This window comes from Pteropus alecto, unplaced genomic scaffold, assembly GCF_000325575.1.
Source record: "Pteropus alecto unplaced genomic scaffold, ASM32557v1 scaffold109, whole genome shotgun sequence".
NCBI classification, from domain to species: Eukaryota; Metazoa; Chordata; class Mammalia; order Chiroptera; family Pteropodidae; genus Pteropus; species Pteropus alecto.
The window spans coordinates 1,819,167-1,833,633 of NW_006494608.1; the positions used below are offsets into that span (position 1 = coordinate 1,819,167).

Here is a 14,467-nt window from a genome sequence, read left to right on the forward strand (position 1 = left end):
CCCCCCCCCAACAAAGAATTATCTAATCCAAAAATCTCAATAGTTCCAAGGTTGAGAAACCCTGGTTCCAGGGATATCCTTTCATTAGTATGTGTGTGTGTGTGTGTGTGTTTATATACATATATATATGTATATACATATATATATCATCATCTTTTTTATTAATTCAAAACATCTTACAGACACCATCTAATGAATTATTTCAATGTGTGAAGACAAATCACACATGCAATAATCAGGGTAAAACTAATATTTTTCCATGGGTGAGCCTCTTCTTTGGTTGGAGAGAATTTTGTGGTCTTTGGGCCCATGAAGCAACACCATAATAATACATTTTGCCATCTGATTTGATTTAGAAGAACACCGATATAAAGAAAGTTGGGCAGCTCATCTCCAGCAATCAACAAATTGCGCAAAAAGAGATACTGATTCCTTTCCTTGGATCTTTGTCCAATAGACCATCACCCTGTTTAAATTTCACAAGAAACTCTATCTTTTCAGCTCTATAAGTAGAACCAAGAAAAAGAGTGAGAAATATGTGAAAGGAAGAAGAAGGAATTCAGCCTCCAAGTATAACAAATGTCTGTGTGGGGCTCATGGAAGCCACTGGGCTCCGCAGGGGAGGCACTCACATCTCTGAGCTTCAGAGTGAAGTTCGATAACAACACTGTTCAATGCATGGGGATAAGAGTCCACAACTTTCTTTCAACTCTGGTTATTGTCAAAGATCTGGCAAAAAGCAATCTCACAATCACACACACACACAAATTTAGTTCCTGTACTTAAGGAACTAGTAAGGAGACAAACATTAAAGGCAGCAAGGAAAGAGGAAGAAATAAGATAGACTGGATTTACAGAAAATTTAGCCCAAGTCATAAACCTACCCAGTACTGCACTGCTAAGTCTGGTGGCAGCACAGGCCCTGAGACTGGAGTAGATGAGGGAAATCCTTCCAGATTAAAGACCCACCCCTCACATGCTGGTTAACTCAATTGATTCCTATTGATCTAGAGATGGGACTAATATTTCTACAGGGGCTACTTAGCTTTGTCAGAGAAAAATTCTGCTCCTAACTCCAAATTACACTGGCCGCCAAAGCCCAGCGGCACCCAGACGTTTGCCACTTGCAGTGGTATATGGCACGGCTGGGGGTGGGAAGGGCAAGGACTGGACACCTGCCCAGGAGGCCCTCCTCACAGTCCCTTCTGGTTCACTGGTCTTATACAGGGGGTAGAGCAAGTTTTCTGTGTAGTGGAACCTGGTGGTAAAGTTTTCAAAGAAGACAGTGGCCTGCAGAGGGTGGCATGCCCAAACTTGGTCATGAAGAGCCACAGAGAAGGCCTGTGTCTGTGGGGCCAGTGGTTCTCCTGCACTAGAATTGCCTGTGGTACTTGTTAAAAATGCACATCCCTGGACTCCAGGTGACTCTTACACCGGCCATATTAAGAAAGCCACCACCCTAAAAGCCATATTGTTACAAGGAAAGTCTCTGGCTTTCATTTTTTTACCATCAGTTTTGAATCTCCACTGCCCACGCTTGCAAGGCTGCCAAGCCCCTCTTCCCTCTCTCTTGGATGGGGGCCAGGCTCCTCTTTCACTGTGCCATTTTGTACCGAATGTCTCAGCCGTTATTTTACTATCGCCACCCCCCCACTCCCACTCCTACTCCCACCCCACGAGGAGCCTTTTACACTTTTTTCATCATAATTGTCCTCCTTCCCCTGTGAAATGTTAATATCACAAATACGCTGCACACCTTGTTCTGTTTATGTACCGTGGCCCTTTGGGGGCAGCAACCATTGTACTATCTAGGACTTTTCCAGCTTCCCCACCCCCACCCAGAATCAGTTTCACCCCCTGCATTCTCCAAATGCAGGGTCACAAAATGGGTTCAGCAAAGCAGCAGGAGTTTTGAGGAGGGCTGAAGGTGAAGATGATGAGCAGCCAAAGAGGCAGCCAGAGTCTGTTTCAGCCGATGTTCCCAAGTGCAAATATGGCCCTAGTGCAGCCAAACCTAACATTTCAAAAGAACGTGAAAATCTAGATTTTTCTTTAGAAATCTCTCAATGTTTAAATGTTGGCAAGTAATTCAAAAACCATGTAAACATTAGGAAAGCTGAGTTTTATTTGCAAGCTGCTCATTTGCAACTTCTGCTCTAGGAATTTTTAAAGGAAGAAATGAGAAAAGGGGCTCAAAGCTGCTTGTGTGTGGATGCGACCTCCCAGAATCCCTAGCAAACTCTTCGAGCTGTTCCAGACTGCTACACTGGTGGGCTTTAAGATCCAGAGGGTAGCCTCCATCAGGGACAATCCAAGCAAGTCTTTCACTGACCAAGTGTTGCTGCCTTTCAGGGTGTGGGAGGGGGGAATTTGGGGAGAAAAAGAAGAATTTTAATTAATCTTAACAGCTAAACCAGTTTTATAGCAATCCTCTACCCCTGCCCACGCACATAGATTCTCAATGTCCTATACTGAAATATTCACCACTCCACCCTACCAAAACCCTTGCAGGCTTTGCTCCTCCCTGTATCTGTGCCTGTCTGCAGGTTGTTCCCACTGACCAAAACACAGCCCCTCCATTCTCTGAAAGCTGCCCATTGGGTAAGATCCAGATGAATCCTCCCTCCTGTCACTTCTCCTTTCTCTGTAAATTCCAGTATGGGTGTCACATAATCGGTTCTTGATTATACTCTGCCTGGTATTTTTCTCTAATTTTTCTCATTCATAGTGTTGGGCCTCAACCCTCTATAGACTGTAAACACCATGGAGGCTAGAACTGCCTCTTCTGTTGCCCTTGCCTCCTCACTCCACTCATTAGGGCCCCCAGGAGTCACTTAAGAAATGCAGACTGATTACAGTGGTTATATCACTTTTCAATCTTTCCATAATGAAATTATGACTAATGACATAAAAATCCTACAGGACTTTTTTTCAATGTGAAGATCAAGGTACAGCGTACATCAATATTACTGTTTCTATTAAGAGTCCATTTGCCCTGTAATGAGAGAATTTATACACGAAGCTCCAAGCCACCCACAAATTTGAACATTTTAAAGTCCTTGAGAAATTGACCCTTGAGATACAAATATTTTTTTTCTTGATAACAAGAGTACCTATAGCCCTGAGCCCAGAACAATAATATAGTCCACTACAGTCCTTAGACAAGTACTCGAATTTACTGAAATTGATGGGTTATTGTGCAGAAACAGGAAGAGAAAAACTTTTCATTTAAGTCTGTAGAATGAGGTGAAGAACAATAGAGTCAGTTGGCAGGGAGAATGGCTTCACTCCAGGCAGGAATGAGCAGCACTTTGAAATCTTCCATCTCCAACCCATGCTGGCTCCAGCTTGGTGTGCACTTTCATTTATCCAGAGATCAGTTGGGAGGGGGTTTATTCTCCAGCTGTTGTATCATTTCCCTTGATAAGTCCTAAATTTACCAAGTTATCTGGCACCAAAGGAACCTTCCTGCCGTAGGCCTTTATTATTATGTGCCCTTTCCGAGAACAAAGGCATCTGTGTCAGTAAATTGTTGTGAGGAGGTGGGGAAATAGTCTCAAAGTTTCACAAGCACACTGTTCTGAAGGGTTAATGTGAACATAAGAAATTAGAACATTATCATCTCTTAGTCTGGCTGTATTAGTGATCGGATGAAGGAAAAACACAAACCACTATTTACTTCGAGGGCAATTTTTAGCACTAAAGATTCCAATTAAGGCATTTCAAACTGAAACCTTTCCATTTTTATATTTTTGCACAATATTTGAACATATTTATAGGCAAAATGGAGTTGCCTCCCCCACAGCAGGTGCCTTCCTGAACTATTAGTTAAGCCCTAAGGAACACACTCTTGTATTGTGGAAGGGGCAGTATGAGTAGCCTGTGGTTTTATCTGGGATAGAAATATCTTGAAGAATGTTTTGTGGAGGTGCAATGAGTTGAGGAGCGGGGCTTGGGTGCTTCACGTGGGAGACAGAGAACATTCTGCAATGTTGGTTTCCCTGCTGCTCTGCTACTGAAGAGAGCCACTTTCCTGTAAACCATAATAAACAGATATTACTCGATGTGTGTTGACGTATTGATCCTATTTTTAAAAACATCTCCACAGATCCTCAAACGGCCGCGGGTGAGGTGGATGGGGTTAATCTGGAGGAGATCCGAGAATTTGCCAAAGCTTTTAAAATCCGGCGCCTGTCTCTTGGCCTGACCCAGACTCAGGTGGGACAGGCTCTCAGTGCTACAGAGGGCCCTGCGTACAGCCAGTCAGCCATCTGCAGGTAACCCGCGCCCGCATGCTGTCATCTCTCCTAGCCGGTTGGGCCTCGTTTGTCCTTACAGCTCAGCTTTTCTTCTTTGGGTGGGCAAAGCTGGAGGGGTAAAATGCAGGAACAAAGTTTGGGGTGGCTATATGTTGGAATTGGTGATATTGATGGAATTAAAGGTGCTAAAGCAGATTTGCGGGTCCTGGCTTGATAACTCCTGTCAACTCACAAAGAACTTCCAAGGCTGTCTCATTGGAAATATATTCTCCCAGGCCAGAGGCTTTCTTCCTGGACTCACCTTCCTATGCAACTGAAAGCCACTGTTACCCGTCCACAAATAGATGATTTAAGCAAACGTAAATCTGCCAGTCGCAATTGGTGTTAACAGTTTCACCATTTCTGTTCATGGCGGCTATCAGGATTTTCCAAGAAAACACACCTTTAAAAAAATCAACCATCTTGTGACCTCGAAGGAATTTTTTAACTTGCCTTCTCAAACACACCTTTAAAAACGCATTTTTAAAAAGAACCGTCTGCTTTACATAGTTCAGAAAAGGGTAGTGGGAATTTGGCCTAATCTTGCCCACCCCCCAAAAAATAAATAAATAAATGACAGAATCTAGCCTTGGTTGTGTTCGAGTTGATCTGGGTCAAGTCGCCAGAAGGAGATCTCGCGCGTGCATGTGTGTGTTGCACTAATCCCATGTTTATGCATGAGGTAGCAAAGGCACTTCTGTAAGAGCTTTTTCCTCTTGGGCAATGCCTTATGAGTCCTCCTCCATCAGGAAAAGCCAAGAAACCAACTCCAAACTCATTTAAGTGGATTTTGTTCTTGGTGATCCATGAAATGCTGTCTTTTTATCTGCTCTTTATACTTTTAATGTATTCCCCAAAGGACGGAAGTGTACTTTTCCTGCAGTTTAAGACTAAGGTTATAAATAACATCAGTATGGGGTAGTAGCTTGCAGCTCACATTTTGCTCAATGATTTTCCATAAAACCCATTGATTGTTGTTAAATACAAAAAGCGCCATAGGATTCTCACTTCTATGGCCTCCCCTACTGTTTTTTCTTATAAGATACCTCCCTGTAGAAAATAACCTTTATTCAGTCTATACAAGGATACTACTGCTGGGAAATTTGTTTCAAGGCTTATATATGTTATTCCAAACAACATGTACAGAAGCATCAACACTAACAAACAGCATCAATGAATGATATGAATACTGTTGCTCCCTGTTGGGAAACATTAATTTTGTTTCATCTTGACAGCCTTGCAGTAAAAGCAGCCACAAGTTTTTAGGTTGCTGCCAATTTGCTATGTTACTGAAGTCCTCTTTGGCTCATTTTTAGTCCTAAAATCTTATTTCCTTTTATTGGTTTAAGTGCTATCTAATGTTTTCACTAACACAAGTGGCATTTCTTGGGCATTCCCAAACAAACGTGTTGATTTCTAAAGTCTTCCCCATGGGAAGCCAAAAAAAACTATGACTGAAATGAGAAGAGACCTTGAGAATTCGCTATGTGTCATGGCTTCTAAGGTTTCTGTGATGTAGTTTTAAGAGCTAACTACCAAGAAAAACATGAAAGTCTTGAAAGAAACCAAGATCTGGCGTGCAACAATTCAAGTTAAGTTAAGGGGTGGGAAGGAATCTGCATTTGAGCCTGCACACCCAGGTGTCACTTCTCCCTTCTTAGCTGCAGAGATTCCCAGGTATTGCTTTGATGATTCCCTTCTTATTAGAGACAGAAGAAAAAACAGCATCAGTACACATCCCTATCATAAGCTTTGTCCTCAGCCATGGCTCTGTAAATCCTGTTGTCATGATAGCAAATGATTAAGCTTTGGGGCTTTTATAGTGAATGATGGTAAAATGTGAAATACAGCAATTAACAAGACAATGAGAGCCTCAGGGAAGCTTGCCACAAGTGACAAGCTCCTTAAATGACATTAAATTATTTGTTCATTTTGTATTGAAAGCAAAATGTACTCCTTCCCTCTTTGACCAGTACTGGAAGTTGGATTTTTTGAAAATAAACAACTCGTTGAACTGTGCTTGGAAGGGGATGCTATGGGAATCACATTAAAATTTGATACTATTTGCACTGCTTATCACAACATAAGATATCTAAAACGCAGCTCCAAATATAAGATTATGGCACATAAAGGAAGCTTATCCCTTTTTGCAAACATCCTTTTAAAACATTCTCTGACTGACTAAAGCAGGTTTATTTTAGCTGTATGAAAACAGACTATTGTAATAAGATGCACTCTGCAGTCAGACAGTTCGTCAACAGCACTGAACTTTAAAAGAGAGAGGAGAATTCTATTTATCCAAAGTTGTCATACTGGAAGTTCGTGAATTTGGATTTAGAATAAACAAACAAATACAACGTATTGGTATGTTTCTGTATTTCATTGAGAATAAGCATGAATTTGATACCAGGATGACCTCTTAAAACACTCTATATATAATTTTGTCCAAGATGCTTCATATTTTTTAAAGTAGATGTAGCAAAGAATTGCTAATGGCAATTGATATACAGAAGTACTCATCTACAGAAAATAATATCATTCAAGTACAGTTTGTAGATATCACACATTAAACACAGCTTGATGCCCTAGTGCAAAAGGACACCATTACATTGGATCGGGTTTGGAAAACACGAGGTGGCCTTAGCACATGCAAGGAGGAGTATTCATAGTGATTACAATGTGTCCAGCTGTTTGAATCCACCAGGAAAGTAGCAAGGAGCCATGTTGTATTTGAAAAAGGAACATGTTGTTAACTTACACATGGTGAAAATTGTTTGTTAGCAGAGGGTGGAGGTTGAAAGAGAGAGAGAGAAAGGAGAGAGAGAGAGAGAGAGATTAAAATGAGACACAAAGATGAAAAGAGAGTCACACAGAAACTTGTCCTACTTGCCATCACTATTATAATAATATAATATTTCTACAATAAAGTCAATGGGGGGAATTTAAGGAAAACCAAAAGTAAAACATAAAAAGAATCATTTTAAATGAAAGAATGTAACAGCTGTTGTCTTTGATATCATTTCGGGTGTTAATTTTTGCCTTAAGGATTTTGAAGATGGGGAAATGGTGCTGGTATGATTAAAACAAAAGCTTAGATCTTAAGAGTTTACAGGAAAAAGATCTGCGAGTTTTATTTCCGTCGTGATGGTTCGTGTGTTGTGCTGTCTCCACCTTGCTCACCTTCATCTATGTGTGGGTGTGTGGGCTGCATGCACTGGCATGAAGCATGTGGGCAGGGCTGGCTTGAGCGGGGATGGCTACCTTGCAGCTGGCTGCTAATCTGGAGTGAATTTGCTCTGCCAGTCAGTCAGGCAGGCAGGCAGGAGGCCCACCCTGGCAGAGGACTCAGTGTAAGACTGTTCTTTCTCAATTTTCCCCCCAGACACACCATCCTGAGAAGCCACTTTTTCCTACCACAGGAAGCCCAAGAGAACACTATAGCTAGCAGTCTGACAGCCAAACTGAACCCTGGCCTTTTGTATCCTGCCAGGTTTGAAAAGCTGGACATCACCCCTAAAAGTGCCCAGAAGATCAAGCCGGTGCTTGAGCGGTGGATGGCTGAGGCTGAGGCCCGCCATCGAGCAGGCATGCAGAACCTGACCGAGTTTATCGGGAGTGAGCCGTCCAAAAAGCGCAAGCGGCGCACCTCCTTCACGCCCCAGGCCCTTGAGATCCTCAATGCCCACTTTGAGAAGAACACACACCCCTCGGGGCAGGAAATGACCGAAATTGCCGAAAAGCTGAACTATGATCGGGAAGTAGTTAGAGTTTGGTTCTGCAATAAGAGGCAAGCCCTGAAGAACACAATTAAACGCTTAAAACAGCACGAGCCATCCTCAGCCGTCCCTCTGGAGCCCTTAACAGACTCTCTGGAAGAAAACTCCTAAAGGGACACCCACACAGAATCAGAAGCAAACTCCACAGAAATTAGACTATACCCTTGAGATATCACCATAAATAATAATAATAATTAATTAATTAATTTAAAATAATATTAAATGATAGCCCCAGCCATCCTCCTTATAAGTAAAAGACTAAGAAAATTACCAAGAGGACGAAATGGTAATTTCCATTGATTTTCCAAAAAGAAAAAAAAAATTTTTTGAAAATACTTAAACAAGAAATACACCACATCGCAGGTGTGTGTGGTAGGATGTCTCTCCCCCACCTGTCTTCCCAAAGCCAGTTTTTAATGGACTTAAAATGAACCAAATAACTACATACTTTTTTCTGTGTATTATGAAAATGTGAACACATTTGAAAGAAAAAGAGAAACAAAACTAAACCAAAAACAACAAACAAAAACTTTTATCTGTTCAAAGCGAATACAAGCCTGCCACCTGGAGGAAGGATTGAATTCTTTCAGGTTCTAAGTACTGATTCACTATGAAACCTATTAACCAAAGTCAAAACCATGGTATTGCAAACAGGATCGTCAGTCTGCTCATCTCTGCGTGTAAAGTTGTGTTATAGATTTTTACATTTGTACTTAATGGAAAACCAGGAAGCTTGATTTTTCCCATCTTTCCCATCTACTGTCACCACCTATGAGGTGGGTTCCATTGTTGAAGCCATTCCATGAGGCTATTTGCTTTTATTTTAGGTGAACGTGGTTCTTTTTTCTTTTCCTTTGTGGGTTGTTGTGTTTTTGTTGTTGTTGTTGTTGTTGTTGTTGTTTTGCGGGGGGGAGGGGGCATCCTAGATCGTGTGCCAAAGCATTCATTGCTTTCTTCTCATTATGACTTGTGGGTTTGAGAAAAGAAAACGGAGCTTGCATTTCTCATTTCCATTTTTCCATCTCCCTCATGCGTAGCCTCCAGAGTCTGCTGGAAGGCCACAGAGTGGGAATGGTGTCTTTTCCACTCAGATTCCAGTGAAATGCAGGAGAGACTCCAAAATAACTAGGGCTTTGTTCAATGAACTGTCAACACTGGCATAAGCTGTAATTGTGCTCACTGTTCACAACAGAGCTTGAGATTTTTCTCAGTCTGTTAGCCATGTACATGGAGAGCTGACCAAAACTAATTTTGTAATATAAACATAAGCTGCACATTTGGTTCAATACTTACATCTATGTTATGCTTCTGTATAACATAGCAATTTCTCTTAGAAGACTAATAGCCAAAGAAATGTCTCAAGATTTCAGTCAAAATACACACATAGCATGCACACACCCATATACACACAAAAAGAAAACAGGCCAAGAGAGAGAGAGAGTGTGTGACTGGTTCTTCAAAGGCTCTCGTGTATCCTGTAAATCCCATCTTTTCTGCTACTACTTTCATTCCAAGCACTGGTAGACTTTTTTCAGAGGGGAGCAATTGTTCTTGGAATATATAAACGGAGCAGAAACTTGGCAGACAGATTTAAACAACTGGAATTGGGCTCTGGGTTCTTGAGGGGGAAAGAAGTTTTAACAATGAAGAGCCTCCACTCAAAGGAAAAATATAGACGTGGCTTATCTAATATATCAGCATAGCCTTCACTATTAGAACTAAGGGATTATTTCAGTTTTCAAAAAAAGTTACTCAAAAGAGCTGTGGGACAAAATAACCAAATAAGCCAGAAGGAAAAGCTGAGATGGAAGGATGGCTGTGCAGGTGAGCACTTGTAACCCGTGATTGATGTTTTCCACAGGTAAAGCAAAAAGGTGTTCAGTTAAAGGAGCAGGCAAAAGAAAACCATCAATTTGCCTGCTGTTGAAATGTAAATATTCCTGAATAATTAATTATGAGCATGCTCGTATACTAGCTAGAAGTAAATTATGAAAGAAAAAAGAGAAACCCAATCTCAAGTTGCCCAACTGACTAGAAATGCCATCCTCCCTTCCCAATAAGTGTTTGAGTCTTTTCTTCTTGTGGCTTATTTGCTGGTTGTGTAAATGCAGTGGTATAATTGTCCCCCTCCACCCAGATGATTCATGCAGCAATCAGGACATCACCAGCAAGGAAACTCTAAAAGAAAAATCCTGGAAGTAGAACCAGTTGCTTGTAAAGGTATTTCTATTTTGCCTGTCTGATGCTAATTGGACCAAAGCTAACTTAATTTTCAATGCCAATGACATTGTGGTACCCATTTCGCCACCTCGAAAACTGCACAAATGCCAACAACCCAGAAATCCAAAAATGTATTGATTAAACAAATTTTGTATTCTCCTAGGATCTGCTCTAAATTCTATCAAGAAAAGCTCCCAAAGAAGAGACTTTAACAAGATAACATATGATGGATACTAAATGTTTAAACATATGCCAGCAGCTGTTACATAAGGTCTGCTCAGTTTGGAGATCTATAATTGGGAGGGTATAACTAGGACAGTGAAGATATAAAATAAAAGTAGCCTTCCAGAAAGGAATGAAAAAGAAATATATTTATCCCACAGTCATAAAACCATTCATGTCCAGTGATTTTTTTTACAGTTTTATAATTTTGTATTATTTTATAAATTATTTATAAGGTATTGTAATGCTTCTTATATTAATTTTTTACAGATAAATTTTTGCTACAAGGCATAAAGAGGTGCCTGAACAGATTCTTAGGAATATAAATTATACTGTGTAACTCACAAGTTTTCAGGACCACACCTATTTCTTAATTTTATTAGGACATTTCGTATTTCCACTAATGAACAACCTCATATGTCAATAGCATTTAAATGTCTTTTATGTTTTCATGAACTAAAGGTTAAGGTTGCCACTAATAAAAAATAAAAGCCACTTCGAGCATATGTGATTGTATTTCAAGCTTCAATATTTTTCTTACATATTTTTAAATTATTGTCATCTTCATTTTATTCATTGGTGAAAAAAGAGAAACAACTGATGTTATATTTTACACTTGTTTGTGGGCTTTTTTTCTTTTTCAACCAAAAAATTTTTTGAATAGTTGAGAGTTTTAATTGCATTGTAAGGTTTTGATTTCTTTATGTTGTAATCACATGAATACACACACAAGCGCGTGCACATGCACGCACACACACATACACAAAAGAGAGAACAAAAAAGTAAAAGGAGCTAGGAAAAAATAAAAAAAACAAGTAGAGGCGTATCAAAGAACTCAAGCTATAACCAAAAAGAAATTGTAAAATGCCTTTGCTCATCTTCTCTATGCTGGACCAAAGCTCAATATTTGTAGGTATATGCACATTGTATAGATATGGCTAAATGTTGCTGACAATCTCGCAATACTAAACTGTTCCTATTTTAAGAAGAAAAAAAAAGAAATACAAACTGTTCATCAATGTTTTACCTCAGCACTCTACTTGTACCCAGTTAATGACCGAGCTTAAAAAAAAATGGAGAAAAAGGAAATTGATTTTCATTTCAGTGTTTGACTGTAAAATCTGTTTGGATAACATTTTGTAATGAGCTTTTTGTCATGTGATTTGCTTGTCTTCAACTTGAAATTATGTGAGGCACATTTGTTTATTTGTTGTTAAGAAAGTGATTTTTTTTTTTTGTCCTACGTGCTGTGATCTAGACTGGTCACCAGGGTCACTGATGAGACACTAAAAAAGGAGCTGCTTCTCCATGCCTGAAGCAGGAAGTAGGAACAAGGGCAGGAAAACAGACTGAGTTGTTTTGAAAAGTCATCATGATGAGAAGTTGACATGATGGACTTGTGACCAAGAAGCCAAAATGGATATTTAAAAGCTCCTTATTTGCTCTGACATTGAAACCAAAGCTGATTTATCTGCACAGGTTGCTTAACGTTTAAAAAAAAACTGACAAAACTGTAATTAATCTAGAGCAATATCTGTATGGTCAGTAAAGCTGCACTTTGTGTTTTTCTGAACAGCTTCAGATCTGTCACTTTTAATTTGTACCATAAAAAATAAAGAATTGTTTGACATGAGCTTCTAGGCTAAATGTGTCTTGAACTCAGATATGTCATTTAAATTGTGAGCATGTAAATAAATATATGTTACAACTGCATATGTTAAGAAAAGGAAGAGGTTCAAGAACAACTGGTTAATATGATTATTTTAAATAAAACATTATATGAATTAGGACTCTTCGAATGCAAGTAACAGAAATCCAACTCAAACTTGATTAAACAGAAAGAGACTATACTGTTTGACTTGATTGGAAGTCTGATTGTGGACCTCAGGCACAGCTGGATATAGTGGTTCCAAGGATGTCGTCAGCCTATCTTGTTTGGCTTCCTTCTCAGACGGAGACCCCAGACGTTGAGTCATATACTTGTCTCTAAACTAAGTATCATGTTGGGGGATGATGTACTTGAATCGGCCACACGGGGTCACAGACCCACCCCTGTCTGTGGTAAGGGATATGGAGCCTATACGATAACAACTCCCCAGGACCACAGGGATGAAGGAAGATGTCTCCAAGAAACCCAGAAGACAGACAGTGAGAAACCAGAGTAGGTAGACAAAACTCAGAGCCACTGCTACTAACACCTAGCTATGTGCCAGGTGTTTTAGAGAATTCTGCTGGGAAAGAGGTTTTGCTACTCTTAAGTTATACCTATCATTGCATCTTCTGGAAAATTTAGAATTTAGAATTTAAAACATGCTCCTCCCTGAAGTTTAATTTGGGTAGAAGGGTTGAGTTACTGTTGCTATATAATTTACTATCAAAAGGAAGATAAGAACATCTTGCTAAAAATACCAGTAAAATCTTTTTTTTAATTAGAATCACAATCTCCATACTTTTAGTGATGTTTAGCAAACATTTCTTATGCTATATGGAGATCGAGATATCAACTTTACGTTATGATTGATAAGAAGTGCTTTGGAGCAAGCAACAGAACCAAAAATCTGAATGCCCATACATTACAAATAGGCAAAGAAAGTCACCAGGAAGCTCCCCAACTAATTTTAAGAGGAGCAAAAAAATGCTGATGCTTCTGCCTTCATGGGTGGAAAAAGACAAAATAAAGTCATTCTCTAGCTTTCTTTCCACTAAGATACCCTAAAAATATTCTGGGTTAAGGTCCTGCCTATGATAATATCTATTATTATGAAATATGTTAGGTATTAAAAACTCTAAAATGTCTTCTTTAAAAAGATAATCATCATTTAAATTCAATAATTTCATATTCCACAAATATATGCTAAGTAATTCATATGTGCCAGAAACTTTTATGTGCTGGGGACTCAGAAATAAATAAAATGATCTTTGCCTTCAAGAAAGTCATATTCATTGTGTAAAAACTAGTACTATTTCTCTAGAAATTAAAATCATCTCATGTTTCTTATAATATTTCACAAATAATATCAATTTCAGAATTAAAATGATGAAAAACAGTTCTGAGGCTGACTTCAAAAGAGTAAATGAATGGGTAGAAGTAGCCTAGGCTGACAAGTCAATCACCAGTATCTGTTTTAAATGATTTTAAAAGCCGTTCCAATAATAATTTTCCACTAAACCAACCATATACATATAATCTATTCAGTGGCAAGTGTAGCAGGACAATAGTTGATGAGTTTAATCAAAAATCTATGGTTGGAAAGAGTTCAAAAGCAGTCTGCCATGAAGTAGATGAAACCAGCTACACACACACACACACACACACACACACACGCACAGGTCTGGGCTCCTTGGTCATTGTTCCGCCCTTTGAAAGGAGTCCAAGCAAATAGCACTTCCTAGATTCCTATCATATATAGATATTACTGTCCTCATTTCCAAATCTTGCACTCTTTATCAGAGATTTGAGGTCTGTCAAGATCTACATATGCTACTAATAAATGTTCTCATAGAGGAAGATCCATTAAGACTTACTTGCTTCTAAACTGACTAAACCTCTTAACTAATGCATCATTGAAGTAGATCACTGGGACTCAGACAAATCCACTCAGATCTCACGGTCACCATTTGGGCCACAACTATGACTACAGATGAAGGAAAAGATATTAACTAAATATTTTTTGCTTGTTTTTCCTTCCAGTTTTTTTTGTTGTTTATGTCTTCTATTATACAAGTAATCTACATTTGTTGTAGAAAATTAGAAAATACAAAGAAACAAAGATATATCCAATGTAAGCATAATATAGTTCAATCATTTATTCTTATATTGCTTTATTTTAACATTTATGGGCTGTTTTAAATGATTATCTTGAATGCAGAGACAGAATAAATTAGGAAATCAAAAATGGAACTTGTGTATCTTGAAATCCCATCTCTATGAAACACCACAGCTGCATGAGT

The 14,467-nt window shown here is 39.1% G+C and overlaps 1 protein-coding gene across 2 annotated transcripts in view; it reads left to right on the plus strand.

The window, feature by feature from the left end:
- Positions 1-8,287, plus strand: part of POU6F2 (POU class 6 homeobox 2) — a 455,705-nt gene extending 447,418 nt beyond the window's left edge. Inside the window, exons 10-11 of one of the 2 annotated variants that reach the window (XM_006925339.1) lie at positions 4,109-4,277; positions 7,681-8,287. In XM_006925339.1, coding sequence (XP_006925401.1) covers positions 4,109-4,277; positions 7,681-8,185 — 674 coding nt within the window. In that variant the 3' untranslated portion in view covers positions 8,186-8,287. The remainder of the gene's footprint in view (positions 1-4,108; positions 4,278-7,680) is intronic. The other variant, XM_006925340.1, reaches the window with a different exon arrangement.
- Positions 8,288-14,467: the final 6,180 nt, after the last annotated feature.